Genomic DNA, 24,548 nt, shown 5'->3' with positions numbered 1-24,548 from the left:
ATACTCACCGCTATGATATAATCAAAATGCAGTACAGCAAAAAGAGTACATAAACATTAGCTGCCTAATCAGCAAATATTATGCAGAATCATAAAGTGAGATAGCGTTGAGTTGAACTTACAATAAAATTGTCTGCAGTTACATATCCAGTGAGTTTATTCCTTAAAGGAGAACTCCGGTCAATTTTAACATTGAGCTCATTTTTTTGTACATTTGGAGTGCTGTCAATACAGAGAACAACGACAAAAATCGGTGTTGCCTACACCGAGTTATTCTATTTTTAAAATTTGCACCCTGTTGACTTCAATGGGGCAAGTACTAAACCTGCTTTTAGCCTCTTAACATCCTTGATGTGTCATTACAAGTGCACAGAAAATGTGAGTGATTCCTTCTGAGTGAACACGAGTGGATCTGACTGCAGTAGATGTGAAAGAAATGTATAAAAATGATGTTATTTAAGCCAGCGCAAATACCTTTGTTTACATCCTGTTTTTCGGTTGAAGTCCAAAGTAGTCGATTGCCGAGTTCACGCGCGTGATCATAGGTATTAAACCTATGCGTGTGAACTCTGCAATCGACTACTTTGGACTTCAACCGAAAAACAGGATGTAAAAACAAAGGTATTTGCGCTGGCTTAAATAACATCATTTTTATACATTTCTTTCACATCTACTGCAGTCAGACTCACTCGTGTTCACTCAGAAGGAATCACTCACATTTTCTGTGCACTTGTAATGACACATCAAGGATGTTAAGAGGCTAAAAGCAGGTTTAGTACTTGCCCCATTGAAGTCAACAGGGTGCAAATTTTAAAAATAGAATAACTCGGTGTAGGCAACACCGATTTTTGTCGTTGTTCTCTGTATTGACACTTGACAGCACTCCAAATGTACAAAAAAATGAGCTCAATGTTAAAATTGACCGGAGTTCTCCTTTAATGAAATATCAACAAGCGCATGCACTCTCTCTGCTCTACTACCTTAGATTGCTGGTAGTGCTCCATGGACATGGTGATGACATTGAGGCCGATGACTATCGTGATGAACAGGTCCAGATATTGGCTGGTGCACATCTTGTGGATGAGAAGCCGTGTAGGTGAGTAATCGGAGTAATAGGGTTTACTCTGGGCTTCTGAAATACCATGGGAACAGGGAGGAAGCATGAAATAACTGTACTGAAACAAACATGGCTTTGTACACACTCATGCCCACACTGAGAAAAGAGGGGGAGAGGGAAATAACCAGTCGATAAAGAGAAGTAGCTAAGAGATAGAACATATGTGTATAAGTTCACCCAGGAATGAAAATGTACTTGCTCATTCTCATGTTGTTCAAAAACCTGCCTGACATTATTTCTTCTGTAAAACCCTAAAGGAGAATTTCTGAAGACAGAGCTGGTAGCTCTTTACCAATGCAATAACAAATGTTAATATTATAATTGGTCTGGTGTCTGGAGCTTTCAGTCTCTAAAAATGCTGCAAAGGCACAATAAAAGTATAAAACTGGCCCATATGACTTGTGTATCATATTAAAGTTTTAATATGATAAAGTAAAGCAGTAAAGACTGCTTTGTGTGAGGAATCAGAGGTAATCACTGCAAATGAATAATTAAGTCAGTGAGTTGAATGTGAGAACTGGATCAGTCCAAGTTGTGAGAGAATCATTCAGATTAGTTTTATGAACTGGATCAATCACTGATTGCACTCAAAATAATGATTCAATTACAAATCTTACAAAACTTTTCAGTGAGTAACAATAAATTGGACTTCGTATGACTTGTAATAGTGGATGAGTTGAATGGACCACTTTTATGATACTTTGGTGCTTTTGATGAGCTATAACATTCTTTGAAATTTCTCTTTGAATCGTCCAGAAGAAAGTCATATGGGTTTTGAACTAAATGAGGGTGAGTACATGACTATTTTCATTTTCGTGTGAACTTTTCCTTTAACTGTTTTTGTGTTCAATGCCAAATCAAAAGGCAGAGGAGGCCAGATTGCGGGGCCACTGTGCCTGAGATCTGCTCACTCACAGATACCTTAATAAAACAAATTGTCCTATTACATCATGGACATTCTAATGAGATTCCCTAAAATATTAACGAATCTCCATTCCACAAGGACGGACTTGTGCATATGCTTGTCTTTCTGATCCATTTTTATTTTGTGTTTTTCCTCTGTTGTTCGTTGAGGACAGAGAGGACTGAAGGGATGGCAGAGCAGCAGGGGTCCGGGGGGGCTTATCATCTCGAAACACTGTGAGCGGCAGCTGTGTTCCCTGTGGTCCTGTCAGCCCATTAGCCAGGCTTTTCTTGGCACCAGCACTGGACTGAAGGAACAGGTGCTGGATTCAACCTTTTCTTTTTTATATATAATGGAGCCACATCAGCAGTATTTGTTTAATCATCCCCACTGGATAGTGAATATGAGTATGACTCATCTAGAACATGTCCAAATTATTTGCTTGTTAAAGGTGAAGTAATTTTTTGGATGTTAATCTCAGTTTAATATGTAGAGATTTCAACAAGTAAGCCATTGTCTGTGTTTGTGCGTTCCATACAGACTTTGAATTAGCTTTTATTTCATATTTTCATAATTAATTTTAGCTTAAGTTTTAGTATTTTGTGATGTGCTTTTGTCAATTATTTTTCTTCTTTTTTTTAAATAGTTCTATTTAGCTTTAATTTATTTTTATTTCAGTTTTAGTAATTTTAGTACTTCAACTTCAACTTATTTTATTTCATAAAGATTTTTAATTTTCATTTAGCTCATTTGATATTGACATATTTTATTTAAGCTTGATTTCAATTAAAGCTGCAGTCCGTAACTTTTGGCGCTCAAGCGGTTGCATGCATCTTGCGGAAGAACATTGTAGCCGGAGCTACTTCTCTCTGTTTATGTCTATGACGAGTTACGCAGGTATGGGCAACTCCGCAGCTGGGGAGTGTAAGCTCCGCAAATACACAAATGTTGTGCTTGTGAGAGCTTCAATTGGGCATCCACGTGGCGAAATAGCCTAAGTCTACTAATACAAGTGGGAAATCCTTATTTACCTTTTGAATGTTGAGCGTTATTAACTTTTGAATAAATGCTGACGCGGGACAAAATGCACGATTTCCCAACACGTTGAACTGAGCAATGCCATTGTACCTTTTTAATAGGCTACTTTTAAACGCATATAGCTCAGTAACGTCTGTTTTATGTATTTTCTGAGAGGGGCGGGATTTTTGTTGGAAAAGTCGGGGGAGAGACGCACACTTCGATTAGACTGGATAAACACATGCAGCATCTTAATTGTTACGAAAATGAAATGAAATAAATGAATAAATCAAGCCTTTATTACATAACACTAGGCTATATCATACAGCACCCCTAGTTCCTACATCTATGGCCCAATGGCGCTACGATGAGCATTTACTACTTTTAAAAAATGCGGGTCGGGAAGCGGGTCGGGTACAATATTTTCTTTTCTTTTTTTGCGGTCCGAGTTGCGGGCGGGTTAGTTGAAAACGTCGGTCGGGTGCGGGTTGTTTATACACTGACCCGCGCATCACTGATTCAGGATAAGACAAAAACTTGCTTATTATATAAATTTTTTACATTTTGAACACAAAAAAAGTTACGGACTGCAGCTTTAACAAAAGCGATTTAGTTAACAATAATAACTCTGGGAATGACTCTTTCAGCAGGTTAAACAGACTATTAAATAGACATTTTGTCTTAATGAGTGAGTCAATGATTCAATCAATCAACTGATTTGTTAAAAAAAGCCAATTCATTCAGGAACAAAACAAGTGACTGGCTGAATTTGAAACATACTAGCATAACACTCCACCACTACTTCCATATAAAAATATGGCAAAAATAGTAGTATTATAGTAGTAGTAGTAGTAGAATATAGTAAATAGTAGTAGTAATAGTATGCTATTTTGAGTATGCCAAGTCATTGAATCACTGACTCAACCGATTTCTTTGAAAACACTGAACAAAACGCCACTACTGTTTTCTGCTCACAAACATGCAACAATTGTTTTTGACTTTGTTTGGAATTGTTTTCGTTAGCAAAAAAATAATAATAAAAAAAAAAACCTGGAAAAATATCTTAGATGTTAGTTACTTAATATTAACTTGTTTATTTAACGTATAAAAGCAAAAAATCACACTCTTACACTCAGCACACCTTCGTCGTGTCCTATTTATTAAATATGCATGTGACGTATATGGGGTCACTCTGCTTTGATTTCTCAGGACAAGATGTCAGCAACACTGGTTCTGCGGGTAATTACTAAAGGAATCTTCTAACCCATCTGGCTTTAATTCTGCTAATTGAAGCCATGCTCCTGGTGTTTTTAAATGTGCTGACTCAACATTACCTTTGCTTTTTCATAATGTACAGCTTATGAATCTTAAATATCTAGACTTGGCTAAACATTGCCACTTTAGTTGTTATTTATTTATTTATTCATTTAGCCTATTTATTGTTATTTTTATGACTCCTAGGATCTAACACAATCTGCGATGAGGTCAATGTTCTACTCTTTAACCCATGTGTTCTAAATTAATTTATTTGGGCAGCAGACAACAGTATCCAGGGGGGCAGCAAACAAAACCATTCATTGGGAACGAAAACAGTTGCTGTGTAGACTGCCCCAGTTTTAAAGGTGCTCAATTACGGAGGACAGTTGAGATGGGAACAGGTGTATGTTCACAGCCTGGTTTTACAGTCGACAGGTCAGCTCCCATAGGACACCCCTACTCAACTACATCCCTCCTATACCCTCTGTAGTGAGACTCTCTCCCTTTGAGCACTTTCATTCAAAAAAAAGCGTGACTTATCAGAGGGACAAAACTCAGTTTTTTTTGTGTACATTGCTAATTCCAATCCTCTTAAACACAATAATAATACTAATAAATTAGTGACAGAGGGAAAGCAGTCTCCCATAACCGTATGTTTATTTCTACTGAGTACCGCACTGAGTTTAACGAAAGAGTTTCATATAAGATGGCCTTTTGTGCCGCCCCCCCAAAAAAAAGAAAAAAAAGAAAAGAAAAAAAGTTGGGAGAAATGGAAGGTCTTGGCATCCTATTTACTGGATAATGGATTGAACTTTTGTTTCCTAGTGGCAGCGGTGCCACTCTGATGTCATGCCATTGCAATGGGTCCAACTAATGTCCACATCAGCCAAATCAGCTTTAAAAGAATTTAAAGAGAAGGAAAATGGATTAAAACTATTTTTAACCAACACAAGAATGAAATAGCGATGGAGAATGTGGGTCTGGGACCTCTCCATCTCTGTCTCTATTTTTGTGGCACAAGCTAATGATACCATGACTATGATTTAATGAGACATTCTTTGCTTAGATGGCAATTTTAGCCCATTCCGATTCCATCTATGAATACATTTGAGAATGACGGTCAGATTATTGGGTGAGGCAATTGAAGGTTTTGGGCTGAATGATACCACATTTGAATCTAGCCACAAAACACTAGTCGCCCACCAGTTCTGGAAATGTTAACTGTTAAAACTCAGTGCAATACCCGTCAACCCCCAAAAAGGAGGGTACGACAACAAATGTCGTGGCCTTTTCGACACATTGAGACTTCATGCTGGTCTTGATGCTTTCAACATGATTTTGGCTTTGCCGCAACTCACGTGCACTTGGAGGGGAAAAAAAGTTCTTAAAAGTAACTTTAAATTGAGGAACTCTGGACCCCATAAAATGATTTACTAATGGCAAATGCATGAACACCCTTCTTTTTAATATTTGCAAAAAGTATACAACTGATAGAGCCATCACGAAACAAGATGCTGAAATATATATTTATATACATGTACATTTATATGAATACAAATTATACATTACAAATGTAAATAAATCCAGTAATCAAATGTACATGATTCTTTTTTTTTTTTTTCTTTTCTTTTTTTTGGTGAATCTTCCTATCTTTTAGGAGGTCCAAAGTCCTTTCAGAAATATTTTAACAATGCACAATAGAGAAGAGAGAGGTTGTGGAAGGTGTAAATCCAAGAAATTAACCATATAGCAGCTAGTACCTCAGAAGCTAAGTCAGTTGGGAAATACAGACAAACGTTGGTCCATTTTCAACATTATTTATACTCTACAAACACCATAAAAATGTGCACACACAAAAAAGGAAATTGTTTATTTTGCTTTTCTTTTTTTTTAAATAATAGTTGATCATTTTGAAGGTCTGAGGGTTAGGGTCTAAATATGGACATCAACAATGTTCTGATGTTGATTATTCATGTTAAGGTTGACATATCCCTAGAGTGAACAAACTACACCACTAAGAAATATGTTCGAGAAATATCTGTCCATTATGCAGACATCATGAGTCATGTGGGGTGAAAGTCATGAGCGCTGGGGAATTGTGGGCAGTGGGAGGACTAGACTGTTATTTAAAGGAAGAGCCAGAGAAAAATTCTAAAGCCTGCATGGCAAAATGTCAGACAAAAATAGAAAGGGGAAAAAGCAAAGATGATAAAAACAGCCATCTGAATAGGGAAGGCAGCAAATTGCTGCTTTCTTTGCTCTAAGCCGAATGATTTTTAATTGAGGCTGGTTTTACACCCCTGAAGTGCATGGTCAATGAGTTGCTCCAAAAGTAATGAGTCGATATCTGCTGGACATACTGCTGATGCACCCAAATGTAAAAATTAGTTTGGCAGATACACTGCACTTTTTTTTTCTTTTTTTTGGCACAATATGCCAGCACACACAGAGTCAAAACCAACAGGAAATGACAGACTAAATGCCTTCTTAAAACTGGTGCAATATTGGAAAATAACAGAGGAGGAGAAGAATTTTAAAGCAAAAAAAAAAAAAAAAAAAAGTATATATATATATATATATATATTATAAGAGAAATAAATAAATCATATATTCAGTAATGGGAGAGCATGGTAAAGAAAATACATTCATACACAAACACCAGCAAACATATACGGCAGGATAGACTAGGGTGAGACAAAAAACACAGACACACATATAATATATCATGCTGGCAGACAAATCACACTTTCTTTCTGAGTCTGACTTGAGCAAGATGGGCCATCTGAGATGGAGGTAGAATGGCAGAGGCTTGGAGGATGGGCAACGGTGATGATGTGCAGAGTGCCGCGAGAGTGATGTCATTCTATATTACTCAACATGAGAGGTTAGTTAAAGTGCCTGGCATATCTGACAATCAAAACCTGTTCTCAGTTGACGTAATATGTTTGGTTTTTGACAGTCAACCCCTGTTTAATAAAATAATCCCATAAGTTTTTCATGGTAAAACCTCCAAATGCAAACACTGTTGGTCCAGAGAGAGCAACTGCATATTTGAATCATAAAAAGAAAAAATAGAAGGATCACTTTTATCACTTTCAGCTCATACTTTTCAGTCTTACATGAAAAAATAACAAGTCAGCTATACGGTTATCAAAATGAATTTGCAAGCTACAGTTTTAAAGCAGCTTCGCCAACACGGGTTGTTACTTACGTTGTACTACTCTACATTTATAAGTCGTTTTTTGATAAATGCATAAATCTGGCCATGCATTAAGGTCTGGTCACATAAGCGAAATTTAGGCAAAAACTTGGTGAGCAAAAAAGTCAATTTACGAAGTACAGCTCACACATATACGACTTTCAAGCCAAGCAGCTATTTCTTGGTGAACGCAGCGAATTTGTAAAACATGTAAGGGGAAATCTTGTCTGATTGTATGGATTCCTCTTAAAATGACAAGATTTTGTCTGCGAAAAACCCTGCACATTTACTGATTCTGCTAAAACAAACAAAATCTATATGACCATCACATAAACATCTATAATCACCAATAGCCTACATTAGTTTCAAACACAGTGGTGCACAAGTGGTGCTACTTCAGCAGAATATCTCTACCTCTTCCCCTGCAATTTTCTCTCTATAGCTCACATGGCTTGTTTAACCACCCAGACAGCGTTACGTCCCTCTCTCGGCTGGTATTTGTCAAGCCTCCACTCCCACATCGTGACAAACAAGCCAGCCATATCAGTGCAAAATCTTACAAAAAGATCAAGTCGCACTAAGAGGTTACAGCAACTCTTGCAGAAGACTTAACTTTGTTCTCGATCTATTCTGTTAATAAACCTTCTCCCTATACAGAATGAACCATGAAGACCCATAAAGAGATTAGGTGCACTTCTTGCCAAAAGGCATGAGTCTGCTGAAATGTAGGACACTGTATGCATTTTAAATCAGAATCAAACTAAGTGGAATGTGTCTTGTACCCTCACCCGAGGTCGAAATTATTCCAGTTAATGAGCAGTTTTTATTTATATACAGTACATTTCAAAATGGTTACATGGACTTTATATAACCCACCCATGCATTTCCTAATCACAAACTGCATTAAATATGCGCAATGTCCTAATGCAATTCTATTAGAATATCAATAAAGCTGACACATTAACTATCTAAAGGTAAAGGATCATTTCATGACATATATCGGAGCAAAAGTAATTCTTTCAGCTGAAAACTTTATGCCATCTGTTTAATTTGGGGGGCCGTTGCTTGCCCAAGTTACATAAAGAAGACTTTGAGTCATTTTCACTAGCAGTAGGAAGAAAGGAAATGGTGTTTGTAGCTGCCAGGTTACATAAGAGACCGTGCTGCCTTCTGCTGCCAAGAGTGGAGGTTACACGACACTTAGTAATTTCATTTTCTCCCTCTGTCATTCGCTGTCTCATTGCTCCCCCAGTATTAGTCGAGAGACTGTATACTAGTCTGCTGGAGATGAAAAGAAAGATAGGTGGGTCATTTCCAGTTCTGCGTGGGTGCAGAAAGACAAATTGAATAAATGCTGAGCTCATATGCTTGGTTAAGGCGCATTTTCTATCGGGGGATCGTTTTTTACACTGTACATTGATTCTGCACATGGAACCCAATGAATAAGCCTGTAGATCTGCAGAATTAGAACATCCATCATTAATGACGTTCTGCAGCTCACATCACAGTTTATTAATTAGGTACTTTAGCTAATTAGACTGCGCTGACAGCTATGAATAAGAATGTAGAATGCCAGAAAAGGTGAATTGAAAAAAATGGCAGGGTCATTCTCCAAATATGATGACAAACACGAGCTTTCAGTCATTAAAATTTTTAAATATTCTAGATAGACCATGACAAAGAGATTGTTCTATAATCCAAAACAATATAGTCCCCTTCATATGGTACACAATTTATGATATTTATAATTTTTATTTATAATTAATAAACAATAATTTTGAGTTAGGCAACAAAATATATAATACAAATAATAATAAATTATATAAAGTAGTTACTATACTTGAAAATCCTAGGGTGTTTTTTGTCAACAATAATTTTGTTTTGAGTTAGGCAGCAAAATATATCATATAAATAATAATAAATAATACAAAGTAGTTATACTGGCTTGCTCACTGGGGGGTTGTCTAGCACAAATTTTCTTGTCCTTTTATCTTTTTTATGTTTAAATGTTTTATTTTGCTTTGGAACAAAGAGCTAGGTAAATAAATATAATGAAATATTTACAAAGTAAAGAGTAAGAAGAATCTATTCTTCAGCGGTTGGTGATTTTTCACATTACATTGAAAAAGTTAATTTACTTCACTCTATGATTTGATGTTACATTATTTAATATTAAAAAAAGGTTAAATGACAATGTACTGTAATCATTGCAATCAATGTATGCCAATTGCCAATTAGTATGCCCCATCAATTAAGTTTTTTTGACATCTACATCATATTTTATGAAAATTTGATTTTACACTGATTTTACATCCTTTGCTTCATCTTTGAAATAAAATGAATTACAAAAATGAAGTCATTCTTACGATTATTAATAATCAAGGTATTAATATACAGACCATAAGCTTTTATGGGAGAAAACTAAAATGAATTAAAAATGTCAACAACAAAAAAATGTGAGAATGACCCTTCTGTAGATTTCATCTGCGCTCATCAATGATGCACCATCAAGATTTTAAATGGATGGAAAAATGCAAACATCCTTCGATAGTAGCAGGATAATAATTAATACCATGCTGCAGCCTAAAAGGACTTACTGTAAATCAGATGTTACCTAATCAAGGACACCTCCAAATGATATGCCTTGTTAATATAGTGTGTCCGGGCAAACTGCTGGCAGAACACATTTCTGATGAGGCACCTCAGAGAACGGCTAATAAATGGCGACTGGGGGAGGACACAGGTAGAGGAGAGGCAGATGGTTTCAGCCCTACTGCAGTGAGATATGATTAACCAGCCCTTTGATCCCATACGCAAGCATACAGAGCGACGGCAGTCCAACAGGAGGGGAACAGAAGCTAATCGAGAGAGACAGACTGATGGGGGGTAACACCCCCACCTCTCCCAAAAAGAAATCCAAAACAGAATTATAAAATATGCTGAGGCACTGTGTAACTGGACGGTTGAGTAATTAACACATTGTCTTCTAATTAGAAGCAAAATGAAGCCTGTCATTTTTCATCCCAAATGCGACAACATAACTCAATCATTATGAACAACGCTGACGTGTGCGACTGTGTTTAATATATGGAAAAAGTGTGATCGATACACTCAGGGTCAAATATGTTAATTACACTTTCAGGCTAATCTGCAGAGCTCTCATGTTAGAATATATGAGCGACTACAGCAACTATACAAAAACAATGGCCCTGTCCCAAATAGAACTCTAAGCCCTCTCAATCCTCCCCCAAGTCCACAACTTAAAGGTATAATGCTGCTTTGACTGTCGTGTAGAATGTAGTCTGATGCGGAGCTCGCGGGCTCGACACAAGTGTGAATCGAGGGTATCAGCTGCAAAGTGAATGCTAGTGAGCACCCTTCTGAAACCTATAATGGCAAATGTGACACCCTACTTACAAAGTCCACAAGGCCGTAAGTGCACATGAAGTGTCCCATTTGGGACAGGGCCAGTACCACTTCTTTTCCACCAATACGGTTCTGTTGCGGGTATTCTCGAAACCCTCTGCGCATTTCCTCTGCAGAAAAGAGGGTTCCGGACCGGGAAGATCGGTTTAACTCCAGCCCTAAAAACTTGCTGGTCTGAAACAGAGCCGGGAAGCAGAGGGAGGAGAAATGCTGACGCTGTCTCGTTGAGCAATGAAATAATGTTGTACTATATTACTCTTTATATCTAAATTTATAAAACTATGCATGCGAGAGAGACCCAGCTTGATAGATAGTGATAGAGCGAGTGAACCAATGGTTTCAGTTTCAATATATCTCTGAAAACAAAAGATGAGAGTACCAGGAGTTTATCCGAGCCGCCGTTTCGCTAGAATCACACCAGATACCGTGAACAGCAAAACAGAAGTGCCGCACTGCCAGCAGAAACACCGGGATGCCCAATGTTTTTTTTAGACTGGATATAGTCAGGTAAACGACACAGAGTTGCGTAACGTCACCGTTTGTTCTTCAAGTCTGTGGAAACACTGGCTCAAGAACACGAACCATTCTGGTGGAAAGGGGGAATATATCAACTACATTAGAAGTGTGTACAAGAAGACTTCCATACTGTAAGCGAAAAGTACCCGACTGACCTACTGAAGATTCTGAAGTACGCATTCGATGGACAATTTACTATCCCGTGATGAGACCACCGCAGAGGATTTGTGAATGTAAGTGGCGGAAGTGGTATATGTCCAAATTTCATTCATACTGCACACATTCTTTCTATATATAACTTTTTTAAAGGTCGCAAAGTAAGTTTCAAACCAAATGTAGTACCTACTATATAGTATGCGATTTTGGATGCAGCAAGTATGTTTTTGTTTATGTTTTGCTTATTTATTCCAGTGGTCTTGGATACTACACTGACACCTTCTGGTGTGGATGCATTACATATGATTATTAGCTGCTGCCATATTATTTAATCGCAAAAATTAATCACTTATATATAAGTATATATATATATAAATGTAAATAACTGATGCAAATTTATAATAATTATCACATTAGTAGTTTTACTCTTATAAGGAGTCTCCATTTAACAGTGGTATAATAATAAAATAAAAAAAGGGGGGTTAAAATGGATAATTGAGAAAGAAAGAAAAAAGATGTTTTGCTAGAACATTAGGTGAACAGGGGCAAGGAGGGACAAAAGAAAGTTGGAGAGAGAGAAAGAGAAGGAAAGAAACGAAAGGCAGGGAGGAAAGAAAAAAAGGGGTTCATGGGGGAGTTCTTGTTCACCGAGGCAGAACACAGACAGAAGGGGAGAGATAAGAGTCTCTCAGCTACACTGAGAACAAGTAAACATATTCCATGCACAAAAATATTCTGCTTTTTGTGTTACATAACTGCCAAATTTTTTTTTTTTTTTTTTAAACTGTCATTGATATTTGTTTCTGCACAGCAGATCATAAGTTGGGAATGGATCCAAAAAATTAAATGCCATTTCGGTCAGGTTAACTTAATTTTCAATTACATATGGCTAATACTAGGGCTGCAACAACTAACAACAAGCAGAAAAAGCATACATTTTTTCATGAAACACATTTACTTACACTAGTTTGGAGTAATTTTTTATGTTTTTGATATAAATCTATTCTCTTCAAGGCTGCAATTATTTATATAGTAAAAAGCTATATTATTAAATATTATTATAAAAATATTATAATGCAAGCACTTCTAGAAAGCGAGTGTGTAAATGTCGCTATTACAGTTACATTTTCTTAACAAACATCAAATTTAGGTTTTAAATGGGGAGTAATTGAAACAACAGATGAATCGATAAATCAAAATAGTTGTTAGTTGCAACAAAAGCTTGTAAATACTTGAGAAGTACAGATATAAATCCGTATATAATAAAGTTACTGTATCAGTTAAAATCATGTGGAGCAGCCCAGTACAGCAACATTTTCTTAAGTCAAAGTGGAACAAGTGTGCCACACAAACATTTCACTCACATAAGTCACAAATGAGTTTCAACACGTCATGCAGCCTCTGAACAACAGCACGGTGTGGTGTTGTGTTTAGCAAGTCAGTAACTTTTGATTATGGGGTAACATCACAAAACGAAGTGAATCACTATGCCACAACATCAAACTGATAAGAGAACTTTAAAGCAGACAGATCAAAAAAAGCTAAAGACATTAACAGTGATACTCTTCCCTTCGAACAGTCAGCCACAGTGCGTCACATTGGGGGCAACATCGAGAGATCGGACCTATAATACCACCAAAGCACTTACTGTAGGCTGAGGTGAGTTCAACTTGATTCATCAAGAACTATAACCATATTAAAAAAAAAAAAAAAAAAAAAAAAAAACATTTGCGTTTTTTCTATCTCTTTCTCTCTCTATCCATCCCCTGTGTGAGCTTGAGGCTGGGCTGGCTGGAACTATTGATGAGGTGTGGAAACCAGACATACACACGTCCACAGACAATTCTTGTGTGGCCAGATCATATCTGATGAGGTGAGAACATGGGCGCTGATGGTGCCCTCCCACCCGGTGTCCCCACCCCCTCCCTCATCCCAAACCACCACCACCACGGTGAACACATAGACATGCCATATACAATCTGTACCTTGTGTGTGATCAGGACTGGACCAACTGACACCGGTCAGCATTATATCTAGAAGAACGAAACCATGTTAATCAGGTAGGGCAAGCAAGGAAACGGTGCTGAAACAGGATGGATTTTCTGGGAGAATATGCCGGTGGGTGTTCCAATTATTCTGAGTCCAAAAAAGAAATCCTTATCGTTGTGTGTAAACTCTAATACTAAATCTATTTATCCCGGCTGTTTAAACTCTAGATTATTAGTCCTAGATAGTTGTGGGCTTTGTGGATGGAAATATCTAAGTAAACTTATTCAGTTTATGATAACAGTCATACCAACAAGTTCACCTGAAAGGAACCACAACTTTTCTGCTCAACTTTTAATAGCAAAAGTCCACAAAGTTACCTCAGGATATTTAGATATTACGTTCAAAAAGAAGTTTCAAAATATTAATCGAGCCAGGGAAAGCTGACACACGGTTTAATCCCATTTCAACCCTAGAAACCTGACACATCCCGTCAGACATTCACGCCTACGGAAAATTAGATATGCAGCAAAAAGAAAAGATGAAGAACTGAGGGTAAAATGAAGCACTTTTCCCTCTCCAGCTAAAGCTGATGGCATGATAGCGCTATAAAACAAAAGGACACACTAATCAGCTAATGCGCAAATCAAATAAAGATCTTAATGAGAAAGTATGGTGTGATAGGACATTTAGAGGGGAATAAATTTGACCTCTGAACTGAGATTAAGTGATAAAAGTTGGTGTGTGCCAATGAGAATAGCTTTGTTTTCCTTGCTTGAGTTTTTGTGTCTGATCTTGTGGTCCGACTCAAATGTTATATATATATATATATATAGTTATAGTTATATAGTTATATATCACCTATTTACATCTGTATTTCTCAAGGGCTTAAAAAAAAAGAAATTCCCATTTTAACTTTTGCTTAAAGATCAAACATGCTGGACCAATGTCCAAGCCAATGTCGAAACAACAGCTAGCATCCACACAGAGATCCTAAATGAAGTCGCTTTAATGCTAACGCCTTGTGCTGAGAATAGCAGGAAGTGGAACCAAAAGAGAAGGTCATCAATACCACGCCGTGCATCCTGGGTAGCATTGGAGCAGGCAGCTGATGGATGTAACCAATTTGAGTGTGACAAGACTGGATTTTTATTTACTTCTCAGACTTCACTGCCCTACATGCAAGAGATGAGGAGGGTGGGCAGACCCCTGTGTCAGGGGTCCACCACACACCCTGCTCTCTCAGTAAGCAGATCACCATGCAAGCCATGGGACATGCTCTAGAGACGTTCCCAGGCAAAAGGGGGGCAAGCCGGGGAGTGGATTCCTAGCTAATTAGGGGCCCGAGCATCTCATTCCTCATACGCCGGTTACTCTAATTAGCATTAGCATCTAATTTAGCACGCGGTCAAATCAAAATGATCAAGCAGGACTCAGAAAGGTGTGGAAAGGCTACCGACCAGCTAGCTCCTTCTCCTTACTCCTTCTTTTTTTCTCCATTCGTTTAAGGCGCTTCTCCTCGCGCAGTTTGGCTTCTTCGGCCTCCTGGTGCCGCCGGCACTTGTGAAAGTTCTCGACCACCACGCCGACAAACATGTTGAGCACGAAGAAAGCCACAATCAGCAAGAAGGAGATGAAATAGAGAAGCATCCATGGGTTGTAATTCATGATGGGCTACAACACACAGATAAACACAACACATGTCAATGAACAGACTACAATGGTGGTTAAGCTAGTTAGGTAGTTACAGTACACACACACACACATATATATATATATATATATATATATATATATATATATATATATATATATATATATATATACACGCTCACACATACACAAACAAAAGATCTCTATTTCAGATAAATGCTGTTCTTTTGAACTTTCTATTCATCAAAAAGAAATGTACACAAGTGTTTTCAACATTGATAATAAGAATACATTTTTTCTTGAGCAAATCAAAAAATTATAATGATTTCTGAAGGATCATGTGACACTGAAGACCGGAGTGATGATGCTGAAAATTCGCAAACACAGAAATAAATTACATTTTAATATATTCAAACAGAAAACAATTATTTTACATTGTAATAATATTTTTTGATTAAATAAATGCAGCCTGGGTGAGCAAAAGAAACTTTTAAAAACATAAAAAAGTCTTACTGATCCAAAACTTTTGAATGGCAGTGTAAATGCACTTTAGAAAAGAAGAATTGAACTAACTTAAAATAATCGATCACATTCAACTTTTTAAGTAAACTCAACTAATTCACTCAAATTAAAGTCAACTTAAAAGCGTTTGTTCATCTCCTGAGTAACAGGTAGTTTTGAACTTAAAAATTATTGTCAAGGCAACTAAAACAACATGTTGAGCCAACTTGAAAAAATGAGGCAACCTATCGCACTCAACTTAAGTTAAATTAAATCAACTAATTCGGGTTGACAATACATTCTATTTACAATACAAAGACTTGAATGAACAAAGACTCAAGAATTAACAAACAAGAATTTAGGTTCACAGGTTCAACAATTTAGGTTTACAGTCTCTCTCTCTCTCTCTCACTCTCGCTCTTACTATATACAGACAGACAGATATATAGACAGATAGACAGACAGACAGACATACAGACAGACAGACAGACAGACAGACAGATAGATAGATAGATAGATAGATAGATAGATAGATAGATAGATAGATAGATAGATAGATAGATAGATAGATAGATAGATAGATAGATAGATAGATAGATAGATAGATAGACAGATAGATAGATAGATAGATAGATAGATAGATAGATAGATAGATAGATAGATCTGGGTCAGCTCCGCAGGAGTAGCCTGAGGTTAAGCATTATGGAGATTTATGATACCAATAACACTTCAATTCAAAGGTTTGTCCTGCTGGAGACTCAAAAAACGCCTGCCTTTAGCTAGATTAAGCATTCTGCATGCAATGGTGAGGCACAGGCCACATGGCAGGCACTAAGGAAGAGATATCTGTTCCAATTCAAGCACATGAATGCCTTGGCTAGGACAGGGGGCTGGCCTCTTTTCAATTAGAGCAGAACAATTTCAGGAGCCCACAGCCACACATGAAGCATGGAGACTTCCTTTTCGTGCAAAAAAAATTACTTTTTATTATTCAGAAAGTATTTGAAAATTCTAATTGTATTATAAAATAGACATTTGGAGGAAAGAGTGTAAAATAATGCACTTCAAAGAGATCTGATGAATGGACAGTAAGGAGCTTACAGAAGAACTTATGAATGGGAAAGCAGTTCTTTGAAGCTAGGACAGAAATGCTGATCATGGATTTTTCAGCTCTGATTCAGTTCATGGAGTTTGTCCAATCAGAGTTTGCGGTTATTAGAGAATGTGAACGACTGGGATATATTCTGGCCCACAGTTTGTTTGTACTGTTTGAAAGTGTGACCCACTTAAATGAAAAGGTTGCCGCACTGTCCATAGTTGTGGATCAAATGTATCACAAGGTAAATCAACAAGCATGAAAATCCATATAAATAATATTACAATAACATTTTATGCAGGTAAAAGGAGCTTCTGATACGGTCAATACCTGCTGATCGACACCGACAGCATCCAGTCCATCGTACATTATGTCCACCCAACCGTCTTTGGAAGCCAGAACAAAAAGGGACATGAGAGCCTGAGGGAGGTGAAAGATGATAAAAAAAAGGTTAAAAGAAACCTTTGACTTCAATGGCTCCATTTGACTGTTGAAAATTGGACGCGACCATAACAGATTATTTTCAAATTGGAAGTGGCATTACCAGTCGCTTCAAGGTACATTTAAAAGAGAATCTTCAGATAGAGCAAATGTAAGTGCTTACCTGCCCAAGGTTATCAAAGTTGTACTTGTGTCGGACCCATTTGTATTGAGCAAGGTTGCAATCTGACTTGTTGGTGATGTTTCTTGTATCCTCCCCCTGACACACAAAGAACTTTCCTTTGAATAGCTGTGGGAAAAAACACAAAGCAATTTTATCAGCACACAACTAATCTTCTTTTTCTCTGTGAACGATTTTTGGAAAAACATACACATTTCTCAGACAACCCTAGGCTCCTTAAAGGAAATAACTAAATTAAATTAATTTTTATTTTTTTTAATGAGTACTGACATTAGAATATGCCAATAATGTCATAACCTTATATACTGTTAAATAATGTAGTACTTTTTTGACCGACATAACAGGTTTACCCAAAATTGCTAGGCTATCTAATGAGTAATTTCAAGACACTATTACAACCTTATACAATATGATTATGTCCCCATCACAGAAAGTCCAGTATGACAGTTCAGTGGAAACCATACAAGGACATAATCAATGTAACTGCATGACACATTTTACAGGCACAAAAGCACAGGCATCTTTTCCTGGAAGAATGGAAGATAAATTGCATCGGTGTTCCCCTACGGTCTTATGTAAATTGTAGAAGTATGGAAAACAGAACATTTTAATCATAGTCAAATTATTCAACTGTGGGTAGGAAGAGTATGTTTCAGATTTACAGAAATGACAGAAAATCATGTATTCGTTCTGTGCACCACCTCTTTCACTCTCACTAAGAGTCTTAAAGGCAATCTTGTGGATTAAACACACAGAGCTCATATGTTATGTTACTTTATATATGGTGTTTTTAGAAGGAATTACTCCAATTAATCCCTAAGCTTTAACTTTAACAGTGTGATCCAAGCAAGAAACTTTATATCCACTTTATAACTGAGAGGTGAACTTGGTTTAAGATGGCCTGCCAGGCTGACCAAGCTGAAAAGTGCTCAAAATCCAGAAAATACCAGAAAACTATTTTAAACTTGTTTAAACTGGTGATTTATGTAGGGATACAGTATATATATATCGTTTTTATATTGTTTTTACTCACCTGAACTCCCAAGATGCCAAAAATAATGAAGAAGGCACAGCAGATGACCACAATATTCCCGATAGGCTTGAGTGATGACATCAGTGTCTCAACGACCAGCTTCAGTCCTGGAGCTCTGCTGATCACTCTGAAAATGAAACAGGAGAACAGATGTTTAAGCAACAACAACATTCATTTATAAAGCACATTTAAACACAATATGAATTGATCCAAAGTGCTGTAAAGTATACAATAGCAAATCTACACAGTAAAAGCAACTCTTACAAATTTCCAAAAGCCTAATAATAAAAGTATTATTTAAGAGTAGACTTAAAAATGTCCAATGAAGGAACAGACCTCACACAATAGGGGAGACTATTCCAAAGCTTGGGGCTGTTATGCCTAGCCACATAACAGCTCCAATCACCCTTTGATTGATAGCGACACTGTGGCAGAGTTACAAGTAAAGGATAAGAATATCTGAGTGTTCTAGCAGGAAGGTATGGCTGAAGAAGGTCACTACATATTTTGGTGCACGGCCAGAAAAAGCCTTATATACAAACTGGAAGCCAGTGGAAGAATGCTAGAATAGGGGAAATGTGGTCGTCCTTTTTAGACCCAGTCAAAAGTTTGACTGCAGTCAACTTGCAAGCGAGATAATCAAAAAATCTATTTTATCATCTTTACGCTGCAAAAAAATTATTTGTTATCCAATATAATATCCTTTATGCATTTCTATACAACATCAAAAGAAACAGTGGTGTCAAGCCTCTCTGGAGGGTAAAACCTAGAATCGTCAGCATAGCCATGATAAGAAATGCTGTATTTATGAAAAATGTAGGTCAAAGGAAACATATAAAGGGAAATAAATAAAGGTCCAAAAACAGATCCCTGGGGTACACCACATGAAATAGGAGCAGATGATGAGGAAACATTTCCTAAATTTACAGAACAAATCCTATTCTCAAGGTAAGAAGCAAACCACTGTAGTGCAGTGTCCTGGATTCAAGACGTTCAAGAAGAATATTACGTCAACAATATCAAATGCCATGCTCAGATCCAACAAAACAAGAGCCTGAATCCAGAGCAAGCAAAATTTAGTTTGTGATCTTCAACAGAGCTGACTCATTGCTATGTAAAGATCTAAAATCAGATCTAGCACACTCTGGCACACTAAGCAACACATGCTGGTTCTTAACCGGGTTTGCTTCAAGAGCCTTTATTTGGAAATAAAGTGGCAACCCAACACAAAAACAACTTTCCTAAAATAAATAATAATAAAAAAAGGAACATTTTAAAAAATATGCTGTTATATAATTATATAATTTACATTTACTTACTAACATACCATTATTATTAATAATAAATAACAATACAGTATATTACCAGCAAACATTTCATGCCCTAGCCATTATGCTAAGTAGCCGCAACACACTAGGGAAACTTTCTGTGCTGTAAAGAAAGGAGACAATTTTAATTAAACCGCCAGAATAAAGCTGAAGCCTAATTATTAATGGCACGACATCCGGCACACAACTGCACCTGTCAAACCTCTGCGGAGGGTAGCATTCACAGTGACACAAAGACACCTGCTTACAAAGGCATGCACAATAACATATGTAATACAAATAACATGAATTCAGCTACAGCCGTTCACACAGGACGAGTTCTTGTGGAGGGAACAACTAAAAGGGGACAGAAAGTATGGTTTACATGCCGTCTTAAAACAGTCAAAGATGTCCCTCTAATGCATGTTTACATAGACCAACAATTAAAATGTAGCGCAGACAAATTCAGCCTTGTTTGTGTTGAACTGATGTTATTGGGACGCGATGAGAACCTAAAGCAGTAGCTCGGGATCTCACCACAGTACTGAGCTAAAGCAGCAAAAAACGGATTTGATCCACAGCTTTGATCTTCTTGAAGTGTGCTGTGATTGTATCAGTGTCTGAGGATGAAGAAAAGGCCATGTTTAAAGAGACCAATCAGGTTTAGTCAAAGTAACTGGTTGAGAGAGAAAGGAATCTGCCAAAGGGAATGCAGATAACAGGCTGCTCTGTCTTTTGTTTGTCTGAATATCTGCGTGCATCTCTCACAAGCTCAAGCGTATTTATCAAAGCTCACTTCGGGGATTTCAGGTAACACCGTAAAATCAATTATGGAAATGTCAAACGATGAGAAGGATCAATATGTCTAGACCCACGCTCATCTCTGAGTGAATTTGAGAGGGACAATCCAGTGAAATGATATGCCTTGTACACGGTGTACTCACCAGTGCTATTGTTAACTAAAACTGTTGTAAGAATTGAAATAAAGCTAAAATAAAATTAAATCAATAAGAATACTAGATAAAAAAGACTTAAAACTTACTGAGAATTAGAAGTTTTGCCTTTCCAACTAACTGAAATAAGTTGAAGTATTTAAAAAAAACGAAATAAAGCTAAATATAAAAAAATATAACAATAAAAAGCACATAACAAAATTACTAAAAACATTGACTTAAATTAAAAAGAAAACGGAAAAAATAAAAGCTAATTCAAAATAACAATAAATACTATAATAGTACTGTATATAAATAATAACACTGGTGCTCACAACATTAAATTCCAACCCCTCACCAATAGAGGGCGTTAGTGCATGAGGTGTTTTGCCAGTAATGTTTTTTCAATACAGTAAACCTTACAGAACACAGTGAAGTTATGTGCTCATAGATTTTTTTCATGAAAATGTGTAAATAGGCTATGTGATTTTGTGCAATTTAATGTATATTTATATACAGTATTAAAAAAAAGAGCACAGTAAAAGTTTGTAAAGTGGGCAGTAAAGCATGGTACTTTCATATATACCATGGTACTGAATGATTACCATAGTATGATAATCATATGGTACTTAAATATATATATATATTAAATAGTAAAATAGTACTATTGTAAATACCATGGTATGTTGGGATGATAAGAACCCAAAGGGATGTGGTCCTAGTTTTAAAATGTGATGCTGATGTGACTTTTCTAGTTTCTGGAAACGTGTTATGGTTACTTCGTTTGTTAAGTCTTCGGAAAAGTGGAGTTTCTCATGTGCATCGCTCCGATCGGGTCTTTTAGTTCTGAAAGGTTTTAATAAATAAATATATTAGGAAGGGAACAATAAGTAGAGCTCTAAAGGAGCTTCTTATTCCCAGAACACAGAGACACATTTTCATCCTGGCTGTAATTAAAGGATGCTGCAGTTGGGCTGGGAACCGTCAGTTTGGGGGATTCAAGCTGTGTGACACACACACACACACACACACACAGAGAGAGAGAGCAAGCACACAAATCTGAGGATACCCGTCAAAGGACAAAAAATATGTTAAAAATAAATCTCACCTACGAATCAAGAAAACAGGGAGTAAAACCAAAAGCATAAAACCAAATGTATGACTTACCTCTGTAGACGACAAAAGGAGATATTGAAGGGATAGTTCACCCAATTATTCAGTCATTGTGTATTCGCCCTGGTGTTGTTCTAATGCACCAGAGTGAGAAATTAATGACTGAATCTGTTCCCTAGCACACTCACATAATCTAGGGAAATTATGACTTCACAATTACACAAGCTATTATCTAAAAACAATAAGGCATAAAGGACATCTGCAGCGATGATATGTAAATGAAATTAATCAGCTCCAGATGAAATTTGAAAGAGCCAATCTGTCCTTATCATCTTTTCGTGCAATTTTTCGTCCGTGTAATTACAGGAAATAGACAATGCAGAAAAAAACTAACTTGTTTCAAGTCAAGCATGGTTAGATTAGCTTAACAAATGCCTTAGAGTGGACAGGCACTGTGAAAGAAACTGGACTGTAATTAGAATGAGAATTAATGAGCACAAGCAATAAAAAAGCGGTACATTACTGTATGTCGAGTTATTTGCATTCAATAAGGTCAAGCAGGAGCTTCTAGGAGACTGAACAAAGTGATATCAGTAGATAGATGCTGGCGTCAGGTGTTTAAGGGAGGGTCTATTCCTCTGGGGCACATGCAGACAGTGGAGGATGGATGGTTCTTTATTCGCTTTTGAGATTAATTTAGATCCGCAAGGGTGATGTGCAGTGCAACATACAGTGGAGAGGTTTAACCTGGGGGTCAAAGAGTTGATGAATTTACAGAGTGTGCACATTCCCCCTTAACACAACGCATAAATCATCCTGTCTAAAGATTGAAACACACACAGAGCTCCGTAACAATGCCATTGATACTTGATAAGGAGAAGGTGGACATTAACATAAAACACAGATGTCATTAATGGGCATATCAACCCACCATAAAATTAATTTTCATTTTTTTTATTTACTTACTCTCTTGTCAAACTTGTTTGAATTGTCTAAAAAGTCCAAATAAATGAATAAATAAATAAAAAGAAAGTATTTTTTACTTCTATTGAGCAAGGATGCATGAAATTGTTCAAAAGTGACAGTAAAGGTATTTAAGTTTTTACAAAGAAAAATCTATTTAAAATAAATGCTGTTATTTTGAACTTTTTAATTCATCAAAGATGAAAAAAATGTATATGGTTTCCACACAAATATTAAGCAGCACAACTGTTTTCAACATAAGAATAAATGTTTAGCACCAAATCAACATTTTAAAATGATTTCTGGAAGATCATAAGCCATGATCATCAATGATTTTATCAAATTTAATTTATTTCATTAAAATATAAACAATTAGAAAAGTTTTGTAATAATATTTCACAATATTACTTTTTATGGTATCATTGAGAGTATAAGAGACCTTTTTTATTTATTTTTTTAATCTAACTGACCCCAAACTTTTGAACAGTAGTGTATTAACAATTATTTTGGAGGGGAAAAAAAGTATAATGAAAAAAAAATATGAATGATAAAATTGCATACTAACAATAAAAAAGCATTTAAATTATATATTTAAAGACTAAATATATTATATATTTATAAATGTATAAAAGATCTATTTCAATTGTATCTAAAGATTATAATATATCCCTTTACAACCGTGGTAACATTCACTTTCATTGTATGGAAAACAGCAGCTTGGACAACCTGCTAAAAGACAGGTATAAAGAAAGTCATACAAGTTTCGAAAGATATTGGAGTGATTAAACAATAGCAGATTTTTTTAATTTTTGGGTGAACTGTCCCTTTAAGCTCACTGGTCCAGATACACATGTGGTCTGGATTACCCACCCCTCCCTGCATTGACTTTTGCAGAAGTTGCTGGGCCCATGCTGTGGAGACTTTTTACAGCTGTCTTTGTCTTTCTTTTGATTTCAACTTGGACTTCATACAGAGGTGCATTATAAAGTCTGTCTAGGGAAGAATCAAGAAGTTAAACTTTCAATAGGTGTTCGGCGGTGCAGAGGCAGTTGCACACACAGTAAAGTTCTCTGAAGCAGAGCGCTCTGGCAGTGGAGGAAACTCTGTGTGAGAATCTTTAAAATGTTCAAGCAGAGGAGCTCGAGGTGAAAACACAGACCTCTTCATGTTTAATTTACAGGGCGTCTTTTCCTCTCCGGGTGCTCTACATTCTCTGACAGTCAAACGAAGCAACTGTCATTAGTTATAATGGAACCTTATCACACATACTGTTTAAAGGTTAATTCACCTTATGTAATATGCCACTAGTGGATGCAATACTTCATTGGAATAAAAACATAAAAAAGGAATTCAAGTTTTGTTCCACATACTATTCATTATCTATTAAGGCATGCTTGGATCTCTATGCACTATTCAGTAGCAGTGGAGTAATAGTGATGCTCAGGGGTTGTGACATAAATCATTCATTAGCTGTTTTAGCAAACTAGTGAAGAATGCTTTAAAAGATTTGCTGGGAGACGTATCCGTCATGCTCATCAAAATACCTCAACATTATTTGGCACAATACAGTTCAGTAAACTGTTCTGCTTTATCAGCACACATTAAAATGCAAATAAATACATAAAAAAGACTAGAAAATGGAAACATGGAATCTGAAAAAAACAAGTAGGTGCAGGCCAGGGATAGTTCACACCAGAGGTCACTAATTAGCAGACCTGGTATGAAGTATATAATTTACATTTATGCAATAT

At 36.6% G+C, this 24,548-nt stretch overlaps 1 protein-coding gene across 3 annotated transcripts in view; it reads right to left on the bottom strand.

Moving 5' to 3' along the window:
• The window catches only part of cacna1g (calcium channel, voltage-dependent, T type, alpha 1G subunit), a 211,292-nt gene that overhangs the window by 29,035 nt on the left and 157,709 nt on the right, over positions 1-24,548 (bottom strand). For 2 of the 3 annotated variants that reach the window (XM_079851286.1, XM_079851287.1), the window contains 6 exons: positions 18,483-18,609; positions 17,432-17,557; positions 17,158-17,247; positions 15,059-15,251; positions 13,577-13,624; positions 980-1,131 (listed from right to left, as the gene is read on the bottom strand). In XM_079851286.1, coding sequence (XP_079707412.1) covers positions 980-1,131; positions 13,577-13,624; positions 15,059-15,251; positions 17,158-17,247; positions 17,432-17,557; positions 18,483-18,609 — 736 coding nt within the window. The remainder of the gene's footprint in view (positions 1-979; positions 1,132-13,576; positions 13,625-15,058; positions 15,252-17,157; positions 17,248-17,431; positions 17,558-18,482; positions 18,610-24,548) is intronic. The other variant, XM_079851288.1, reaches the window with a different exon arrangement.

The sequence above is a fragment of the Squalius cephalus genome (assembly GCF_949319135.1).
Source record: "Squalius cephalus genome assembly, chromosome: 19".
Lineage (NCBI taxonomy): Eukaryota > Metazoa > Chordata > Actinopteri > Cypriniformes > Leuciscidae > Squalius > Squalius cephalus.
This window is presented reverse-complemented; position numbering and strand designations above follow the sequence as displayed.